At 42.1% G+C, this 17,369-nt stretch overlaps 1 protein-coding gene across 1 annotated transcript; it reads left to right on the top strand.

Moving 5' to 3' along the window:
* The first annotated feature begins 15,290 nt into the window (after nucleotides 1-15,290).
* Nucleotides 15,291-16,844, top strand: LOC133818889 (uncharacterized). Its single transcript, XM_062251991.1, has 2 exons — nucleotides 15,291-15,959; nucleotides 16,280-16,844. Exon 1 carries the CDS (start codon nucleotides 15,402-15,404, stop codon nucleotides 15,939-15,941), a length of 540 nt encoding a protein of 179 aa, XP_062107975.1. The 5' UTR covers nucleotides 15,291-15,401; the 3' UTR covers nucleotides 15,942-15,959; nucleotides 16,280-16,844.
* Nucleotides 16,845-17,369: the final 525 nt, after the last annotated feature.

Raw genomic sequence — 17,369 nt, 5'->3', positions numbered from 1 at the left:
TAACGGCTCTAAGGTAGTAGGGCGTTACAACTTGGTATCAGAGCGAGCCAAGGTTTATTGGTTCTGGAGATCGACCGAACATGTACGCTCGCTGTCAGTGACAAGCTCGACTCAGGGTGGGTTGGCATGAATGATTGACATGCTTGAACATATGTTTGAATGCCCTGTTTGCCTGTTTATTTATATGGAGCATCAGGAATGAGTTGACATATGCATGAGATACTGTTGGGGCTAGGCCCTTGACTATTGCATGATTGAGATTAAAGCGTGCTGAATAACATTATTATGCATGTGGATGAATATTGGGATAATGGTTTGCATATTGAGTGTATGTGGTTGATTGTCTGGATTGAATTCATATGTAATATATGTTTATTGGCTTGTATGAAGCATGTTGAGACTTGGGTATACTTAGTTGTGTTAAAATTTGGTAGCTAAATGTATATCACTGTGGTTTTGGCCTAAATATGCCTTGTGTATGCATGATAACTGTGGTTATTTGGATCTAGTTGTGGTTTGGTTCAGAGTATGAACCACAGAGCTCAGGAGTTTGGTCAGTATCGGCAGATGAACTCGAATTGTTTGTTCCTAGAAGGGTTAAGTGGACCTGATATTGTGTTGAAGGGGGATTCTAGATAAAAGTTGGAGTTAGAGATCTCCATTTATCCCCGAAAGCCGCAGCAGATCGTCACTAGTGTGTGAGTAAGCTGTGGAATTTAATAGTTGAGATGGAACAGAAGGATAGCGGACTTCTCTGGGAAAATAGCTGATTTATATGTTTTAACAGTAAGGTTACCGGTGTTGGTATTGTGAGAGTATGGACAGATAAGGATATTATATGAAAGGCTTAAAGGGTGTTATCCTCTGGTTTTGAGGAAAGTTCGGGTTGAATATTATGTGATATGAATATTATGTGATATGAGTATTATATGTGATAGAATGTATCTTGTATTGGATTGTATATGCTGAATATCTGTTGTGGATTATCTGATGGGTATACATGCTTACTGAGCTATTTGTCTGTTATTATTGTTTGAGTTATCTATGGTGTTTTCTTGCTGGGCCTTGGCTCACGGGTGATACATGGTGCAGGTAAAGGCAAGGGCAAGTTAGATCAGCCCTGATTGGAGAGCTCAGCGAGCGGAATGTACATAGCCAGGTGCCCGGCCGCCACGGTAGAGGTCTAGGCAAGGACATGGAACCTGAAGACTGTCTATTTTGCCTTAGTATGGCTAGTGGTTACTCATGTACTTTTTTAAGAGTCTGTAAACGTTTTTTAACTTCGCTTTTGTATGGGATCCCATGTTACTACAGTTTAAATATATAAAATGAGTCTTTTGAGACAAAAACCTTTTTAACCTTAGCTTTTACATGTTTAGTGACACGTTTTCAAATTAATGACTTGATTAGCAAGTCCTGCACCTTTATAAGTACACAGTGTAACGGTCTTGGCTATCCAGGGTGTTACAACTTGGTATCAGAGCATCCTAGGTTTAAGGGTTCCTGAAGACAGCCTGGATATGTACATTCGCTGCTGGAGACAAGCTCAAGTCAGGGTTTGGTAATGCGTATATGTGCGCTTATGTGCTTATGTGTCTGAGATGAGTTATGCATGTTGTTATTTTTTGAATTTCTTGGAAGCATTTGATACTGATAGGGCTTGGCCCTTGACTGCTGTGTGAAAATATTGAGGCATGTTTATTAACATTGTCGTGCATGTAAATGAGTATATGGATGATTGACTGTTTATGGTGCATGGATGCTTATATGTGTTGGTCACCTGTGATTGATTATGTTCTATTGTTGAGTTTTGGAGAAGTTTTTACCCTATCATTGTGGTCTGACCGCCGAGTCGATATTTGCAGATTGACTTGGATAGCTATGCGTCTAAGGAAATCTTCACGACTAGCCGGCACAGGGTCCAGGACCAGGGGCAATGACCAGGGCCAGACACCTCCGCCAGTCCCTGAGAACTGGCCGCAGTTAATGGCTGAGATGCAGGTTCGATTACAGAGCCAAGACGAGCTGATTCGTATTCTGCAGCAACAGGCTCCATCAGGGAGTGCTGCCCCTTCTTTACCACCTGCAGTGGTACCAGCTGTGCAGCCTGGGGAGGTTGTTAACAAATGGGAACTGTTATATGATCGGTTCAGGAAGCAGCAACCCCTAGTCTTTGAGGGAGGACCGGATCCGTTGAAAGTCGAGCAGTGGCTAACCATGATTACAGTAATTCTGGATTTTATGAGAATTGAGGGATAGGATAGAGTGGCCTGTGCCACTTACATGTTGAGGGAGGATGCCCGTATTTGGTGGGAAGTGGCATCGCAGACCAGAGATGTTTCCACACTGACTTGGGAAGGTTTCAAGGATTTGTTTGGCTAGAAGTATTACAATGTTGCTGTTAGGGCAGCAAAGGTCAATGAGTTTGTGGGTTTGGTACAGGGCGGTATGACTGTTACTGAGTATGCCCTGAAATTTGATAAGCTCATGAAGTTTGCACCAGATCTTGTGCCTACTCATGCTGCCAGGCAAGATCGTTTTATCAGGGGGCTTAAGGCTATGATAGCCCGGGATGTTAGGATTACCACGGTACCTGGAGGAACAACTTATGCCCAGGCCATTGAGAGGGCTCTTACCGCAAAGGAAGCAGAGAACAAGATATGGAAGGAGAGCGCGGTAAGGCGTGAGGGCCGCAGGGCGGTGCCTCCTTATTCAAGAACATGTAGGGGCGGAGGCCCCAGTGACTTCAAGAGGAAGACTCCTGACACTTCAGCTGCTCCTGGTTCTGATAGGAGGGGTCAGGGTGGTCAGGGTGGCGGTGAGGCATGGAGGACCTATCCAGAGTGTCCGAGGTGTAGAAGACGCCATGTGGGCGAGTGTCGGGCCAAGGCATGTTTTGTGTGTGGGGCAATGGGGCATCTCAGGAAAAGACTGCCCAACGGTGAAGAAAGGTGAAGTGGTAAAGGTGGATAGCTTGACTCCAGCTCGAGTATTCACCTTGACTCAGGCGGAGGCTGAGGCTAGTCCTTCAATAGTGACAGGTCAGCTTTCTAGTGCTGGCTTTCCTTTTACAGTATTGATTGATTCTGGTGCTACACATTCTTTTGTTTCTAGTAGAGTGATTGATAGACTGTGTAGACCTAGTGAATATTGGACTGCGGGGTTTGGGACTTTGTTGCCTACAGGGGAGCTAGTAGTCTCTAGGAGGTGGATTAGGGCACTGCCAGTGATGGTTGATGGTAGGGAACTTTTGGTGGATTTGATTGAATTAGATTTGGGAGACTTTGATATGATTCTAGGAATGGATTGGCTGGCTAGGTATGGGGCTACGATTGATTGTAGGAAGAAGATGGTTACTTTTGAGCCGGAGGGCGAGGACCCTTTTGTCTTTGTGGGTGCGGTGTCTGGACCCCGCATACCTATGATTTCAGCGTTGAGAGCCAGGGACCTATTGCAGGGGGGATGCATAGGTTTTCTTGCTAGTGTGATGGATACCACCAGGGTTATGCCGGCAGGGCCGGGAGAGACTAGATTGGTGTGTGAGTTTTTGGATGTCTTCCCTGAGGATTTGCCAGGGTTGCCACCGCATAGGGAAATACAGTTTGAGATTGAGTTGGCACAGGGGACAGAACCAGTATTTAGGACACCATACAGGATGGCACCAGCAGAACTGAAAGAGTTGAAGATACAGTTTCAAGAACTTCTGGATTTGGGGTTTATCAGGCCTAGCTACTCTCCATGGGGCGCACCGGTACTGTTTGTTAAGAAGAAGGACGGGACCATGAGGATGTGCATCGATTACAGAGAATTGAACAAGTTGACTATTAAGAATAAGTATCCTCTGCCAAGGATTGATGACTTGTTTGATCAGTTGCAAGGTAAGACGGTGTTCTCAAAGATTGATCTTCGATCTGGTTATCACCAGCTGAGGATCAAGGATGAGGATATACCAAAGACGGCTTTCTGGACACGTTATGGGCATTATGAGTTCTTGGTCATGTCTTTTGGTCTGACCAATGCCCTAGCAGCTTTTATGGATCTGATGAACAGGGTGTTCAAGGACTTTTTGGACCAGTTCATTATTGTCTTCATCGACGACATCTTGGTATACTCCAGTTCAGAGGTAGAGCATGAGCAGCATCTTCGACAGGTTTTACAGAGGTTAAGGGAGCATCAGTTGTATGCTAAGTTTAAGAAGTGTGAGTTCTGGCTACCAGAAGTGACTTTCCTTGGACATATAGTTGGGGCAGAAGGGATTAAGGTGGATCCGTCCAAAGTAGAAGCAGTTAAGGATTGGCCGAGGCCGAGGAATGCCTCGGAGGTGTGGAGTTTCCTTGGGTTGGTTGTTTACTATAGGCGATTTGTAGAGGGGTTCTCGAAGATTTCTTCACCGATGACAGAGTTGACAAGAAAGAATCAGAAGTTCGTCTGGTCAGAGAAGTGTGATAGCTTCCAGGAGTTGAAGCGACGGCTTATTTTTGCGCCTGTGTTGAGTCTTCCTTCGGAGGAAGGGAAGTTCGTGGTTTATTGTGATGCATCGAGGTTGGGCTTAGGTTGTGTGCTGATGCAGAATGAGAAAGTTATAGCCTATGCATCTCGACAGCTGAAGGAGTATGAGCAGAGGTATCCGAGTCATGATTTGGAGTTAGCGGCAGTGGTGTTTTCACTGAAGGTATGGCGTCATTATCTGTATGGAGAAAAGTGCGAGATCTACACTGATCATAAGAGTTTGAAGTATTTCTTCACTCAGAAGGATCTGAACATGAGACAGAGACGTTGGTTGGAGTTGGTTAAGGATTATGATTGTGATATCCTTTACCATCCTGGGAAAGCCAACGTAGTGGCATATGCATTGAGTCGGAGGGGCCCAGGACAGTTGTATAGTTCTACTCAGATCTCGAGAGAATTGGCTGATGAGATGGTTAGGGCAAGGATAGAACTGGTGTTAGGCCAGTTAGCCAATGTCACTTTACAGTCGACCCTGTTGGAGCAGATCAAGGAGGGTCAAATGGTGGATGTGCAGTTGCAGGACAGTAGGCAGCATTCCTTAGCGGGGACAGCTAAGGATTATTCAGTTTCAGAGACAGGTTTGCTCCGGTATTAGGGGCAGATATGTGTTCCGACAAATGAGGGGATTAGGCGTGAGATATTGGATGAGTCCCACACTACGGCATACTCACTTCATCCGGGAACCACGAAAATGTATCAGGATCTACGGACGTTATACTGGTGGCCCGGGATGAAGAAGGATGTAGTTGAGTATGTATCTAGATGTTTAACCTGTCAGCAGGTTAAGGCTGAGCATCAGCGACCAGCGAGGTTGCTTCAGCCTTTGGGTATCCCAGAATGGAAGTGGGAGGATATTACGATGGATTTCATGGGAGGATTACCCAGGACAGTTGGACTTCATGACTCGGTGTGGGTGATAGTGGATAGATACACCAAGTCAGCTCATTTCCTACCAGTTAGGTCAAATTTTACCGTGGAGCAGTATGCAGAGCTGTATGTGAGGGAGATAGTTTGTCTCCATGGGGTTCCAAAGTCTATTGTATCTGATCGAGACCCTATCTTTACCTCTAAGTTCTAGGGAGCTCTGCAGAGAGCTATGGGGACTCAGTTGAAGTTTAGCACAGCTTTTCATCCTCAGACTGATGGGCAGTCTGAGAGGACGATTCAGATATTGGAGGACATGCTTACAGCATGTGTGATCGACTTCGAGGGTTCATGGAGTAAGTATCTTCCTTTGATGGAGTTTTCATATAACAACAGTTATCAGTCCATGATTGGAGTGGCTCCTTATGAGATGTTATATGGAAGGAAGTGCAGATCGCCTATCCACTAGGATGAGATGGGTGAGAGAAGATATTTGGGGCCAGATATGGTTCAGAAGACTAATGAGGCCATTGAAAAGATTCGAACTAGAATGCTTGCCTCGCAGAGTAGACAGAAAAGCTACGCTGACCCTAAGCGTAGGAACGTGGAGTTCCAGGTTAGGGACCACGTGTTTCTGCGAGTTTCACCGTTGAGGGGTGTAAGGAGGTTTAGAGTGAAGGGCAAGCTGAGCCCTCGGTTCGTTGGACCCTTTGAGATTCTAGAGAGGGTTGGGCAGGTGGCTTATAGGCTGGCCTTGCCACTGTCCCTATCAGGAGTTCATAATGTGTTCCATGTCTCTATGTTGCGGAAGTATGTTTCTGATACAACACATGTGTTGAGGCATGAGGACTTGGAGCTGCAAACAGACTTGTCCTATGAGGAGAGACCAGTTCAGATTTTGGATCGGAAGGATAAAGTTATGCAGAATAAGACAATTCCGTTAGTGAAAGTGTTATGGAGGAATAGCAAGGTCGAGGAAGTGACCTGGGAGCTAGAGACGGCAATGCGGGATCAGCATCCCGAGTTATTCAGGTAATTTCGAGGACGAAATTCTCATTAGGAGGGGATAATTGTAACGACCCAAATTCGCTAATTAGGCTTAAGGGCCTTGATTAGTGTGCCAGGAGGGCATTAATGGAATAATTGTGAATTAATGAGTAATTCTATGTTTAATAATGTTTATATGATGATAGATTACATTATGTGGTAATATGATATGAGATAAATATGTGATATATGTGAGAACCACATTATTATGTGGACAGGTTCGCTGAGCACGACTCAAGACGATTCTAGGGTCAGATAGTGGGAAAGTCACAACAGGGTTTAAGATATGACTTTGGACAAGTCGGGGGTACTTTTAGAAAGCGGGTAGTGATTTGGGTTATCGGGACATGAAAACAAATAAATGGAGATATATTTGAGGTTAGAATGTCTAGGCGGGAATATTGGGGGATTTTACCATTTTGGCCTCGGGGACGGTTCTGGCACCCCGAGCCTCGAGATTAACTTAATATGCGAGATAGACCTTAGGAAGCTTTTAGAAGAAAAACAAACCGACTAAACACTTAGACTCAGCACTCACTCTCACGCTTAAGGGAAAACCAAGGAAAGGAACACAGAAAAACTAAGGGAGACTAGTTGGGAATTCTGGAATTTGTGGTGAGAATTTGGAGGTCTAGCTCAGCGATTTATCAAGCACTAAAACAGGGATTAAGGTAAGCATCTAACTCTATTTTATGTGGTTGAATTCTAAGTTCTAGCTGGGTTTTAGTTAAGTGCTGAAACAAGTATAATTTTGATGTTCTAAGGCAGAATTAAGAGGGAAAACTTGGGAGCTTAGCTTGGTTATAGCTTGGTGAAGTGATTCTGCAGCAAAGGTAAGTTTCAACTCCAAATTTAGAGGTTTTAAATTGAGTTTGAGTGGCTGGTTTGAGTGTTTGTAGCACTTGGGTTTCAGAAATGGAAAGGAGGAAATTAGAGTGTGTTAGGCTGTGTTTTCTTGGGAATTATGATGTTTAGATCATGCTAAAGAAGTTGGGAATTAATTGGTTAAGAGTTGGGAAGTTTTGGGATGGTTTAAGGTAAGGTTTTGAGCTTTGAAATGGTGTAAAATCTGGGTTCGAAGGGGAGGGCCGCGGCTCTGTTCTAGAGCGCTGCGGCCCTAGCATGTAAAGAAGCCAAGGGGGCTCGGCCAAGGGGGCGCGCCGCAGCGCCCAAGGCAAGGACTGTGGCGCGTGTGTGGTTCAGTGTGGGAGTAGGTTCTGTTTTGGGGAAGGGTCGCGGCTAGGCTTTGGGGGCCACAGCCCTTGGTTGCACACTTGATATTTTGAGGGTTTTAAGCATGGGGAAGTGGTCTAGTGTGCTCGGGTTTGGTTTTACCACCGTGCTTGGTGGAATTAGGAGTCCCGGGAGTTAGTTTTGTAACTGGAAACCTATATTTGAGTATTTATGAAACCCTATACTTTGGTTGTGGCTAGGTGATAAAAGCTTAGGCTCAGGAACGGATCGTGCTTGAGGGGCGTTGCTCGTAATTCGATAACCGTACAGACTAAAGGTAAGAAAATTGCACCTGGTTGAATATATGTGACGGGACTAAGGGCTCCCTATTGTAGAAGCTTGAAAATATGGTATTATGCCATGCAAGCCAATTAGTGAACCGATGGCCTAAGGGTGCCAAGGGTCTCACTAGCGCACAGGGCGCGGCTCGGCCACTGGTAGCCGAGGACAGCTTATTATGCACTGAGCTTGGTTTTAGCGGGCCAGAGTCAGTGGGTTAAACAGAGGGTGCGGCCTAAGTCGTCGGCCCTGAATATTATGTGATATGAGTATTATATGTGATAGAATGTATCTTGTATTGGATTGTATATGCTGAATATCTGTTGTGGATTATCTAATGGGTATACATGCTTACTGAGCTATTTGTCTGTTATTATTGTTTGAGTTATCTATGGTGTTTTCTTGCTGGGCCTTGGCTCACGGATGATACGTGGTGTAGGTAAAGGCAAGGGCAAGTTAGATCAGCCCTGATTGGAGAGCTCAGCGAGCGAAATGTACATAGCCAAGTGCTCGGCCGCCACAGTTGAGGTCTAGGCAAGGACATGGAACTTGAAGACTGTCTATTTTGCCTTAGTATGGCTAGTGGCTACTCATGTACTTTTTTAAGAGTCTGTAAACGTTCTTTAACTTCGCTTTTGTATGGGATCCCATGTTACTACAGTTTAAATATATAAAATGAGTCTTTTGAGACCAAACCTTTTTAACCTTAGCTTTTACATGTTTAGTGACACGTTTTCAAATTAATGACTTGATTAGCAAGTCCTGCACCTTTATAAGTACACAGTGTAACGGTCTTGGCTATCCACGGCGTTACAGTATGGGATCCCATTGTTTACAAAACATAAAACATAACTTTTAAATACTAGTTGCGGAATTACATCAAAAACATAATTTAAAAGACTAAAAACAAATAACGTCGTCCTCGATCGACACGTAGTCCATTCAGTCCATTCATCCTTAACACACAAACCAAGAATCCTTCCACCTTCCATAACCATTTTCCTGCATCACACTAACAATAAAGGAGTGAGCCTAATGCTTGGCAAGGAAAATCTACTAAAAACATACATCATAATTTATAAGCATAAGACTATCATATACTATAAAAAAAAACATATAACTATCTAAAACTTACATCATATAGGAATACAATGACCATCATACTTCTTGGAGCTTGCTAGCTAAGAGAATCATATGCCCATAAATTTGTGGGGCTTGTTATCTAAACAAATCATATGCCCACGGACTATAAAACATATTCTTGAGGCTTGTTATCTAAACAAATCATATGCCCAAGGACTATAAAACATATTCTTGGGGCTTGTTATCTAAACAAGTCATATGCTTGTTATAAGTCATATGCCCAAGGACTATAAAACATATTCTATACATATACATATCATAAACTAAACATATCATAACATATAAGCACATAAAATCTATCCTATTTTCCTTACCAAAAGCCGGGATATTTAGGAACAAGAACGGGATTAGAACACTCCTATAAACCAACAGTAAAAATGGTGAGAATCTAAAGAAAAAGAGATGAAAAGGACACTAAACCATCCAAGAAGAAACTTACCAAGAAGAACCTTAAGTTTCAAGAACTTAAATACCTAATCAAAAATCAATAACAAGAGTTAGGATCTGAATAAAAGAAAACTAAAGAAAAGTTAAGAACCATATAGAATTGAACTTAGGAATAGGAATACCTTAAATGACCTTATGATTGGTCTAAACCTCAATACCGAAATCACACTATTTCTCACTTACCAAGCGTTTATAAAAGCTTAGAATGATAAAGCTTCAACCCAAAACCCAAGTGTGTCTCTCTCTAGTAACACTAGCACCTTGGAGGCTATGATCAAATGCTTGACGAATGAAGAAAATAGTTGAGCACTAGGTCCTATTTATAGAGTTCAAGGATTGAAACTAACCCCTTTCAATTTGAAAAAAATAAATGATTATAAAATGAAAAATATTTGAATTTTCGTTCAACTGACGCCCAGAACTTGGTCAAAATCATTCAAAGGCAAGTCTAAGTGGTTAAGGGTATTTTTAAAATTCAAAAATCCAACTTTCAAAAATACATCCATGGAGCTGATATATCGCCCCCCATAGGCGATATATCACCTCCCCCTGTATTCCTAAGGCTTGTTCGATCGTTCCTGCAAAGTCGACGTGTTTTCTGTATCTTTCGTAGGCGATATATCGGCCCCTAAGCTGCGATATATCAACATACTTTTATATATCAAACACGTATTTGCACTTTTTCAACATATTTTGAATTGGATAAACAACTTTGATTGAGTCATAATACGATCCTAACAGCTGCTGGAAGGTTCTAGAGCTTCTAGATCTTTCTTTTATTAAAACTATTCATCAAAATACTTAATTCCTTAATAAACATGATTATGACAAGTGTCACTCTCTTAATGGTTCTATCTAAACCTTAGGTTATAATAAATAATACATCTATGACCAGCAATATTAATCAAACCTTATGTTATAATTAATATTCTTAAACTATAAGTTAAACTTATAAAATCCATAATTGTTGCTACCACTACTACCACTACTACTACTACTACCACTACTACCACTACTACTACTACTACCACTACTACCACCACTACCACCACTACCACTACCACTATCACTACCACTACCACTACTACCACTACCACCACCACTACTACCACTACCACCACCACCACCACCACCACCACCACTACTACTACTACTACTACTACTACGACCACCACCACCACCACCACCACCACCACCACTACTACTACTACTACTACTACTATCTAGCTAGCTAAGTAAATATTTGAATAGTGACTTTTTATCCTATATATACCTCGACAGGCTCATTTCTACATTTTAAACATCTCACAATCTCAATCTAGAGAGTAGAGAGCTAGAGCTTCGTATGTCCGAAATTGCCGACTTGATTTTCTGGAGATTAACATTTCTTCGTGTTTATTTGTTTCTGATGGAGCCTTTTTCCACTCAACAAGTAAACGATTCTTTCCCGATCCATCCGTATGGGATTTCTGACAAGCTACTACATCATCTTCTCTGGTTCAAGACTGAAATCATGCTGGCGTTATTGCCTAAAACTCAACGAATCCCAACTCCAATATCCCATAGTAAGTTTTCTGGTCACTTTCTTATTCTTTTTGGTCATTTTTATTGTCGTCTTGTTTCCGTAACCATAGAGTCGTTAGGGTGGCAGCCACCGTGTAAGGTTGTTCTAAGTAGTGGTAGTGGTGGAGTTGAACAATAGGGTTTCTAGATGACACCTCATACCATAGGTAGTTTGATTGGTGAAGCAGGCTTGATTGTCCTGGACCACTGAACTCGGACACCTCAAAGTTGTTGGGGTGAATTAGTTTATTAGAAAATACCCTCGACCATTAGTTCCTGACTTATGTTCCTGGGATCTCTATTGGTCCCGGATCTGAGCCCGATGGGGACCTCTCCAAACTGTTTTAGGAGAATCCCCACACCTAACCAGTTTTCTTTGGTTTCAGTGCTAACTTCTTGGTTCTCGCTTTTCTTGTTGCTTCCAAACTTCCCACTAGCAACACGTGGGAAATGGACGAGGAAAAGAACGAGTTCCAGAACTACCGGATGCTGAATGAGCTGGAGAAGGCCTTTGGAGTGGAGTCGACTCCAAGGCTCTTTTACAACAGATTAGTCCAGAAAGAAGAGAAAGCTTATACCGGAGCGGGCATGTTCGAGGCCTGGAGCATAGGCCACATCAGTGCGTGAGCTACTCTCCCACTCCACGACTATTTCGCACAGTTCCTCAAGTTCGTGGGGATCGCGCCTTTCCAGCTTCTACCCCAAGCGTATAAATTTCTTACAGGATGGCGCATATTCTACGCTTCGAAGGAGATCCTGTCACCTACCCCCACGGAGGTGCTGTACTTTTACAAGATGGAGTCACAACTTAATGCTAAGGACAAGACGCGGGGCGAGCTCTATAGGCTGAAGGCCCATGGCATTAGTCCGACTCCATTCAGCACATGGAAACATCTCCCGAATGTTAGACATTATTGGTTCATGACATTCGGGTTCCTCCTCGAGAAGAACTCCACCGTGGTGTTGGACTTCCAGCGCGTGGGTAAGTCGTCCTTTCTTCATTTTTCATCTAGCCCTTTATTTAGTTTATTGGAAACTTACAGTCCTGTGAACAGGACCGTACGCTCAAACTCGGCTCAGTAAATCGATCCTGGATCGAAAGAAGTATTATGTCACTCTTAGTGCCGATGAGCTGGATGTGGGGGGCTTCGTGATCATGGAGAACCTTCAGCTGGTCAAGCTTATTGCTGTCAACCAGTCAATAGATGCCCTTAGATTCTGAGGGCTATAATGTGAGAGGGATCCTGCCTTGAGAGAGGAGCTAACCCTTATTCACATTGAGGCGGTGGAGGCCACGGTCAAGGCGAACGTGGATAAGAAAATAAAAGAGCAGGCAAGCCATGCGGAGAGGGCCGCGACCGAGGAGTTGGATGCCCTTCTCGAGAGGAGGCAGCCCAACACTGGGGTTCCTGGGGCTAGCGTTTCGGTGCAAGGCAAAACGCCTGTGGTTTTAACTTACGCCCCTCATAATGAGGGCTTAGTTAGGAATAGGCAATAGCACCAGGACTATTAGCAAGGTGGGGCTTCCTTGCCCCATTGCTGTAGACACGCTAACCCTCATGTACTCGTCCTGGTCCCTTCAATACGATCGCTTTTTGGACTCGGACGATATAAGGGACCAAATTCATTCTTTTGCACTAGGAGAGTTGATTCATGCCCATTCCATGGATGAGGGTTTGTCCCGAAGGACTTTAGACTTAAGTGTTTCCTTTATTTTTGTCTGTCACCCCCATTCCTTTACATTACTGATCAATTTTCTTTTTCTTTCCATCTCAGATGACCCAGACATGTCTAACCCAGTGGCCAAGATGAAAGAGATGATTGAGGCCAGTGCTGATGCGGCCAAGGCTTCAACAAAGAAGGCTTCCAAGGGTCCGGCCAAGAAGAATATTATCGAGTTGATCCTCGGGGACTCACAGCCGGACTTGGGAGCTTCTGAGGGAGTTCAAGCTGTTGTGTTGGTCCTGGCCGCACCGACTGAGCAACATCCAATCCAACCTGCTCCTCTCATGGTCATTAATCTGAAGCATGAGCCTTCGGAAAGAGGTGGAGGGAGTAAGAGGAGAATTGATCCAGTCGTCGCGAAGTCCTCGAAGTGGGCCAAGAGAGCCAAGACCAAGGATTTCTCCCTGGATGAAGAGCATTCATTTGGTGAAAGCCTCATCGTCATGCAGGATCTCCAGGAGGCTCCTGAGCTACCTATCAACTCGGTCGTTCTTGGGGAGGAGGACTTGATCCTCCGGGAGGAGAGGATGAAGATGGTGTCCCGGGCTTGGGACGAAGGGCATGATAAACGGGATGAGGTGGCCCGGGCCTTGGTCATACGTCAGAAGGTAGAGTTCATCGATCGTCCAGAGGCCTTCGGCGCCCCCCAGCAGATCATGGATCAGCTGGCAACTGAGATTGGGTTCTCGGCCCAAGCTAGGGCAGGACACGACCCCACTTGCTGCAGGCTTGTTGGCCCAGGTGGGGAACACCATGTCAACCCTTCAGCTCAAGAGTTATTCCATGTTGGCTAACAAGGACACAATCTTTGTCTCCCAGGCCATCCATCATCAGGCCATTCTGGTAAGTCCTACGTCCGTCCTGGTTTCCTTTCTTTACCACCCTTATTTTTTGTGTTATTTCTAACTCTGTTTTGTTCCAGGATGCATTGCGGTAAGTCTTCATCCATTAACATATATGAATCAGCTACAGTTTCAGTCTATTGTTAGTGCTTCATCCACATTCGTCATGCCTGTTAGTGGTCGACCTAGTGCCAAGAAGTCACGTAATTTGCATGATGAGTTTGTGGTATAGAGATTGGAGAATGATGATGAAATGACAAAAAATGAGGTCGATAAATATTTGGAAGAGGAACCTGAGCGACGAAGTGAGAATTTTAATGTTTTGGGATGGTGGACTAGTAGTGGGTGCAAGTACAATATCTTATCACTCATGGCTCGTGATGTGTTAGCAATACCGGTTACCAGTTGCTTCTAAGGTGGCATTTTCTATAGGAGGTCGAATTTTAGATCCTTTTAGAAGCTCACTAAGCCCAAGGATGATCGAAGCATTAATTTGTCTCAATAATTAGTAGAGCAGATCACATCAACCCATCATTGTTCGAGCTATATGGATGAAGAAGAAGCGCTTCAAACATCAGAGTATCTTGAGTCAGGTAGTTTATTACATTTTATTTGGATTTTCATGGTCTAACTTGCAACTTGTAACATAAAATATTTATTTTAAGTGTGTGAATGTTTTATAATCTAATATTTATCTTTTATATTAATAATATTTGTAGAAATGACCAATGATCCTACAAGTGTTGGGCCAACTTCATTCTCTGTCAATTTTCAGTCTTCAGTCTTATCAACTACACAACAATCTACGAAATGAAAGAATTGCTTGTAAGAATTTATTCGTGCATGCCTTTACTTAGTATGTTGTTATTTATTATCATTGATTTCTTTTCTTTAATAATTTTTTTATTTGAATTTTGAAAGGAAGGAAGGAAAGGACAAATACTTTCTTTGTATTTTGAATTTTCATGGACTTTATGTTTATGGTTGTAGACTTATGGACTTTATTATGGTTGTAGTTAACTAGTTATGTACTTTATCTTATGGACTTTATGTTTGTTTATGGTTGTATTTTGAGACCTTTGACATTTTTTATGTTTGTAATTTGTAATTTGGACTTTGTTTGTATTTTAAGTATTTTTGGACTTTTGACATTATATTGTTTTCAAAAATTTTATAAAGACTCAATTTGTAAAAAAAAAATCAATTAAAACTCAATTTGTAAAAACAAACTTTAAAAATTAAAAAAGTTTAAAAAATGGTATTTTTGAAAAAAAAATAGTATATTAGGAAAATTAGGCTTTTCGGCCCAAAACCCAATAGGTGCAGCCCAACTCGAAATCCAACCTGAAACCCTACCCGAACAAACCCGAAATTTTTGGACCGAATTCAATACCATTTTTCTACACCCAAAATCTGCAAAACCCGAACCCAATGTACTTGAAACCCAAATATTCGTGTGCACCCCTAACACTAGGTGATACAAAAATTACGAGGAAATAATATAAATATATATATATATATTTACCAGCCTCATATATTTGATGTAAAAAATGATAAAGTTGACAATTCTATATTTTTATTTTTAAAAAAAAATAAATAAATAAATTCAGTAGCCAATTTGAATTCACCGTGTGGGTCGTTTAAAAGTGTGTAGCAAAATTTCTTTCTCGTCAAGGTGTAGAAAAAGCATAAGCCATCAGAAAGCTAGGTTGATTCAGTTATTTTCAGTTTGGAAGAGAAGGGAGAAAAATGAACAGGAAGAAAACAACCACACAAGCAGAAGCAGAGGTTGATGAGCTTTTGAAAGCTGTCCAGGACGACATGCTTCTCAATCTCTCTCTCAATTCCCACCTCGCCCGTGTCTCTCCTAACTACATCGATTCCGATCTCGACACTCGATTCCGAGCCCTCAAATCCACACCCTCTAAATCTACTCATACCAAACCTAGCCCTACTTCATATGCCACCGCCGATCCTCCGCCTCAATTGCCGAATCAAACCCTAGATCCTCAACCGGACCCCGAACTAAAGGCCGTTCTAGGGGACGACCTCTCCGCCCGATTCGCCAAACTCAGAGCTTCTTTGTCTCAGTCGCCCGCGGCCCCGATCTCCGGCAGTGGCGGCGGTGGTCCCAATACATCCATGGAGAGCTTTGATGAAGATGAAGAGGAGGATGAAGATGAAGATGATGAGGTTGAGAAGTTGATTCGGTGGGCTAAGGACGCCGCTCGTCTCGATCCATCTCCGCCCTCCGACGAAGATGACTATGAAGATTTTGATCGTAAATAGTAGTGTTTTTATTATCAGGTAAAAGTTGTACTATTTCAAAATATTGACACTATCCGCATTGCATAATTTTTTTTATTACATAAAAATCGTTGTAAAGAAGATGGAATTGGGGGAAGTTTTATGATTTATTATGTTTGTAGAAAAGAAAATAATCTGACATGTGATGTGATAACTAGGGTTTAGTTCAATCATGGGAAAGTTACTTATTAGATTTCTAGTCAGCCCAGATACACATGATATAGTTGCTATTTTCCCTCCAAAGTCTCAATAACTTTTAAGCTATCCCATTTAATAATAATGAATTTGGAGTTGATGATGGGCAACTGCTTTGGAGATAGCAAGGTGGGGCGCCTGAGCTTCACCATCCAAAGGGGAAGAAGAAGCAGTAGTACTGTTCACGCAGGGCTACCAAAAATCATGTCACCAAAGATGAGAATGGCCAACAGTTGCAGTAACCGCCCTATTTATTAGAGGAGGATTTTCCCAAGATCTGGAGTGGAGGTTAGAGCGATATTGTTCCAAATGATGTAAGTTACCACTCTTAGAGGAGGCAAATAGAGTCTTTTAAGTAAAAATCACAGAACAGAAAAAGATAGAGGTTCAAGAGAGCAATTTGTGCCTATGATGAAGCTAGCTTGGTATTTACTTGATGAGGTGCACGAGTAAGGGCGTGCATCATATGTGCAGAATTTTATATAGAATTGCTCATTTCCAGTTGCGTTGCTGTCTCCTCTTTTGAGTGGAAAGATATTGAAAGCTTACTAAACTAGGAATTAATTTCCGAAACAAATAAAAGAAATTGACTAATAACTGGTTCATCACATACAATTTTTATTTGACTGGGCACTGAAAGTGTATTTATTTAATCATCAAATTAATATTACACATTTTGGCTTGTTACCATTTATTTGTAACTGTACTAATTTATCTTGGTGTCAATAATGTATTACCATACCATTCATTATTCTACCTTGTTTGGAGGTTCACGGTCATCTAGTATTTTTGGGTTTATATCAACATAGGCCCTGTTTTTTTTTTAATAGTGTCATTTAAGTTCTTAAATTTTATTTTGTATCACTTTAGTTTCAAAATTTACTAAATATGTATGACATGTGCATTTTGAAAATTATTTTCGAACAGAAATGACATATGAAATACACATTTAGTAAGTTTTGGGACCTAAGTAATACAAAATAAAATTTAAGTAATATTTTTCAAAAAGAATGGGACCTATACTAATATAACTCAATATTTTTCAAACGTAAATAGTTTTTTAATTGAAGAGTTTGTATTTTTTTTTTTTGTTGAATGATTTGTATGCTTATGTTTCATTTTTGAGTATTATGGGTTCAACTTATAATAGACTATGTCCTTGTTACGGCAATATACATATTCAATCCACTCTAACTATATTAGGATTTTTCTTTT

The sequence above is a fragment of the Humulus lupulus genome, chromosome 2 (assembly GCF_963169125.1).
Source record: "Humulus lupulus chromosome 2, drHumLupu1.1, whole genome shotgun sequence".
Lineage (NCBI taxonomy): Eukaryota > Viridiplantae > Streptophyta > Magnoliopsida > Rosales > Cannabaceae > Humulus > Humulus lupulus.
This window is presented reverse-complemented; position numbering and strand designations above follow the sequence as displayed.

Bases quoted from the DNA above. Each gene is read 5' to 3' on its own strand.
- LOC133818889 (XM_062251991.1), top strand. From the start codon at position 15,402: ATGAACAGGAAGAAAACAACCACACAAGCAGAAGCAGAGGTTGATGAG.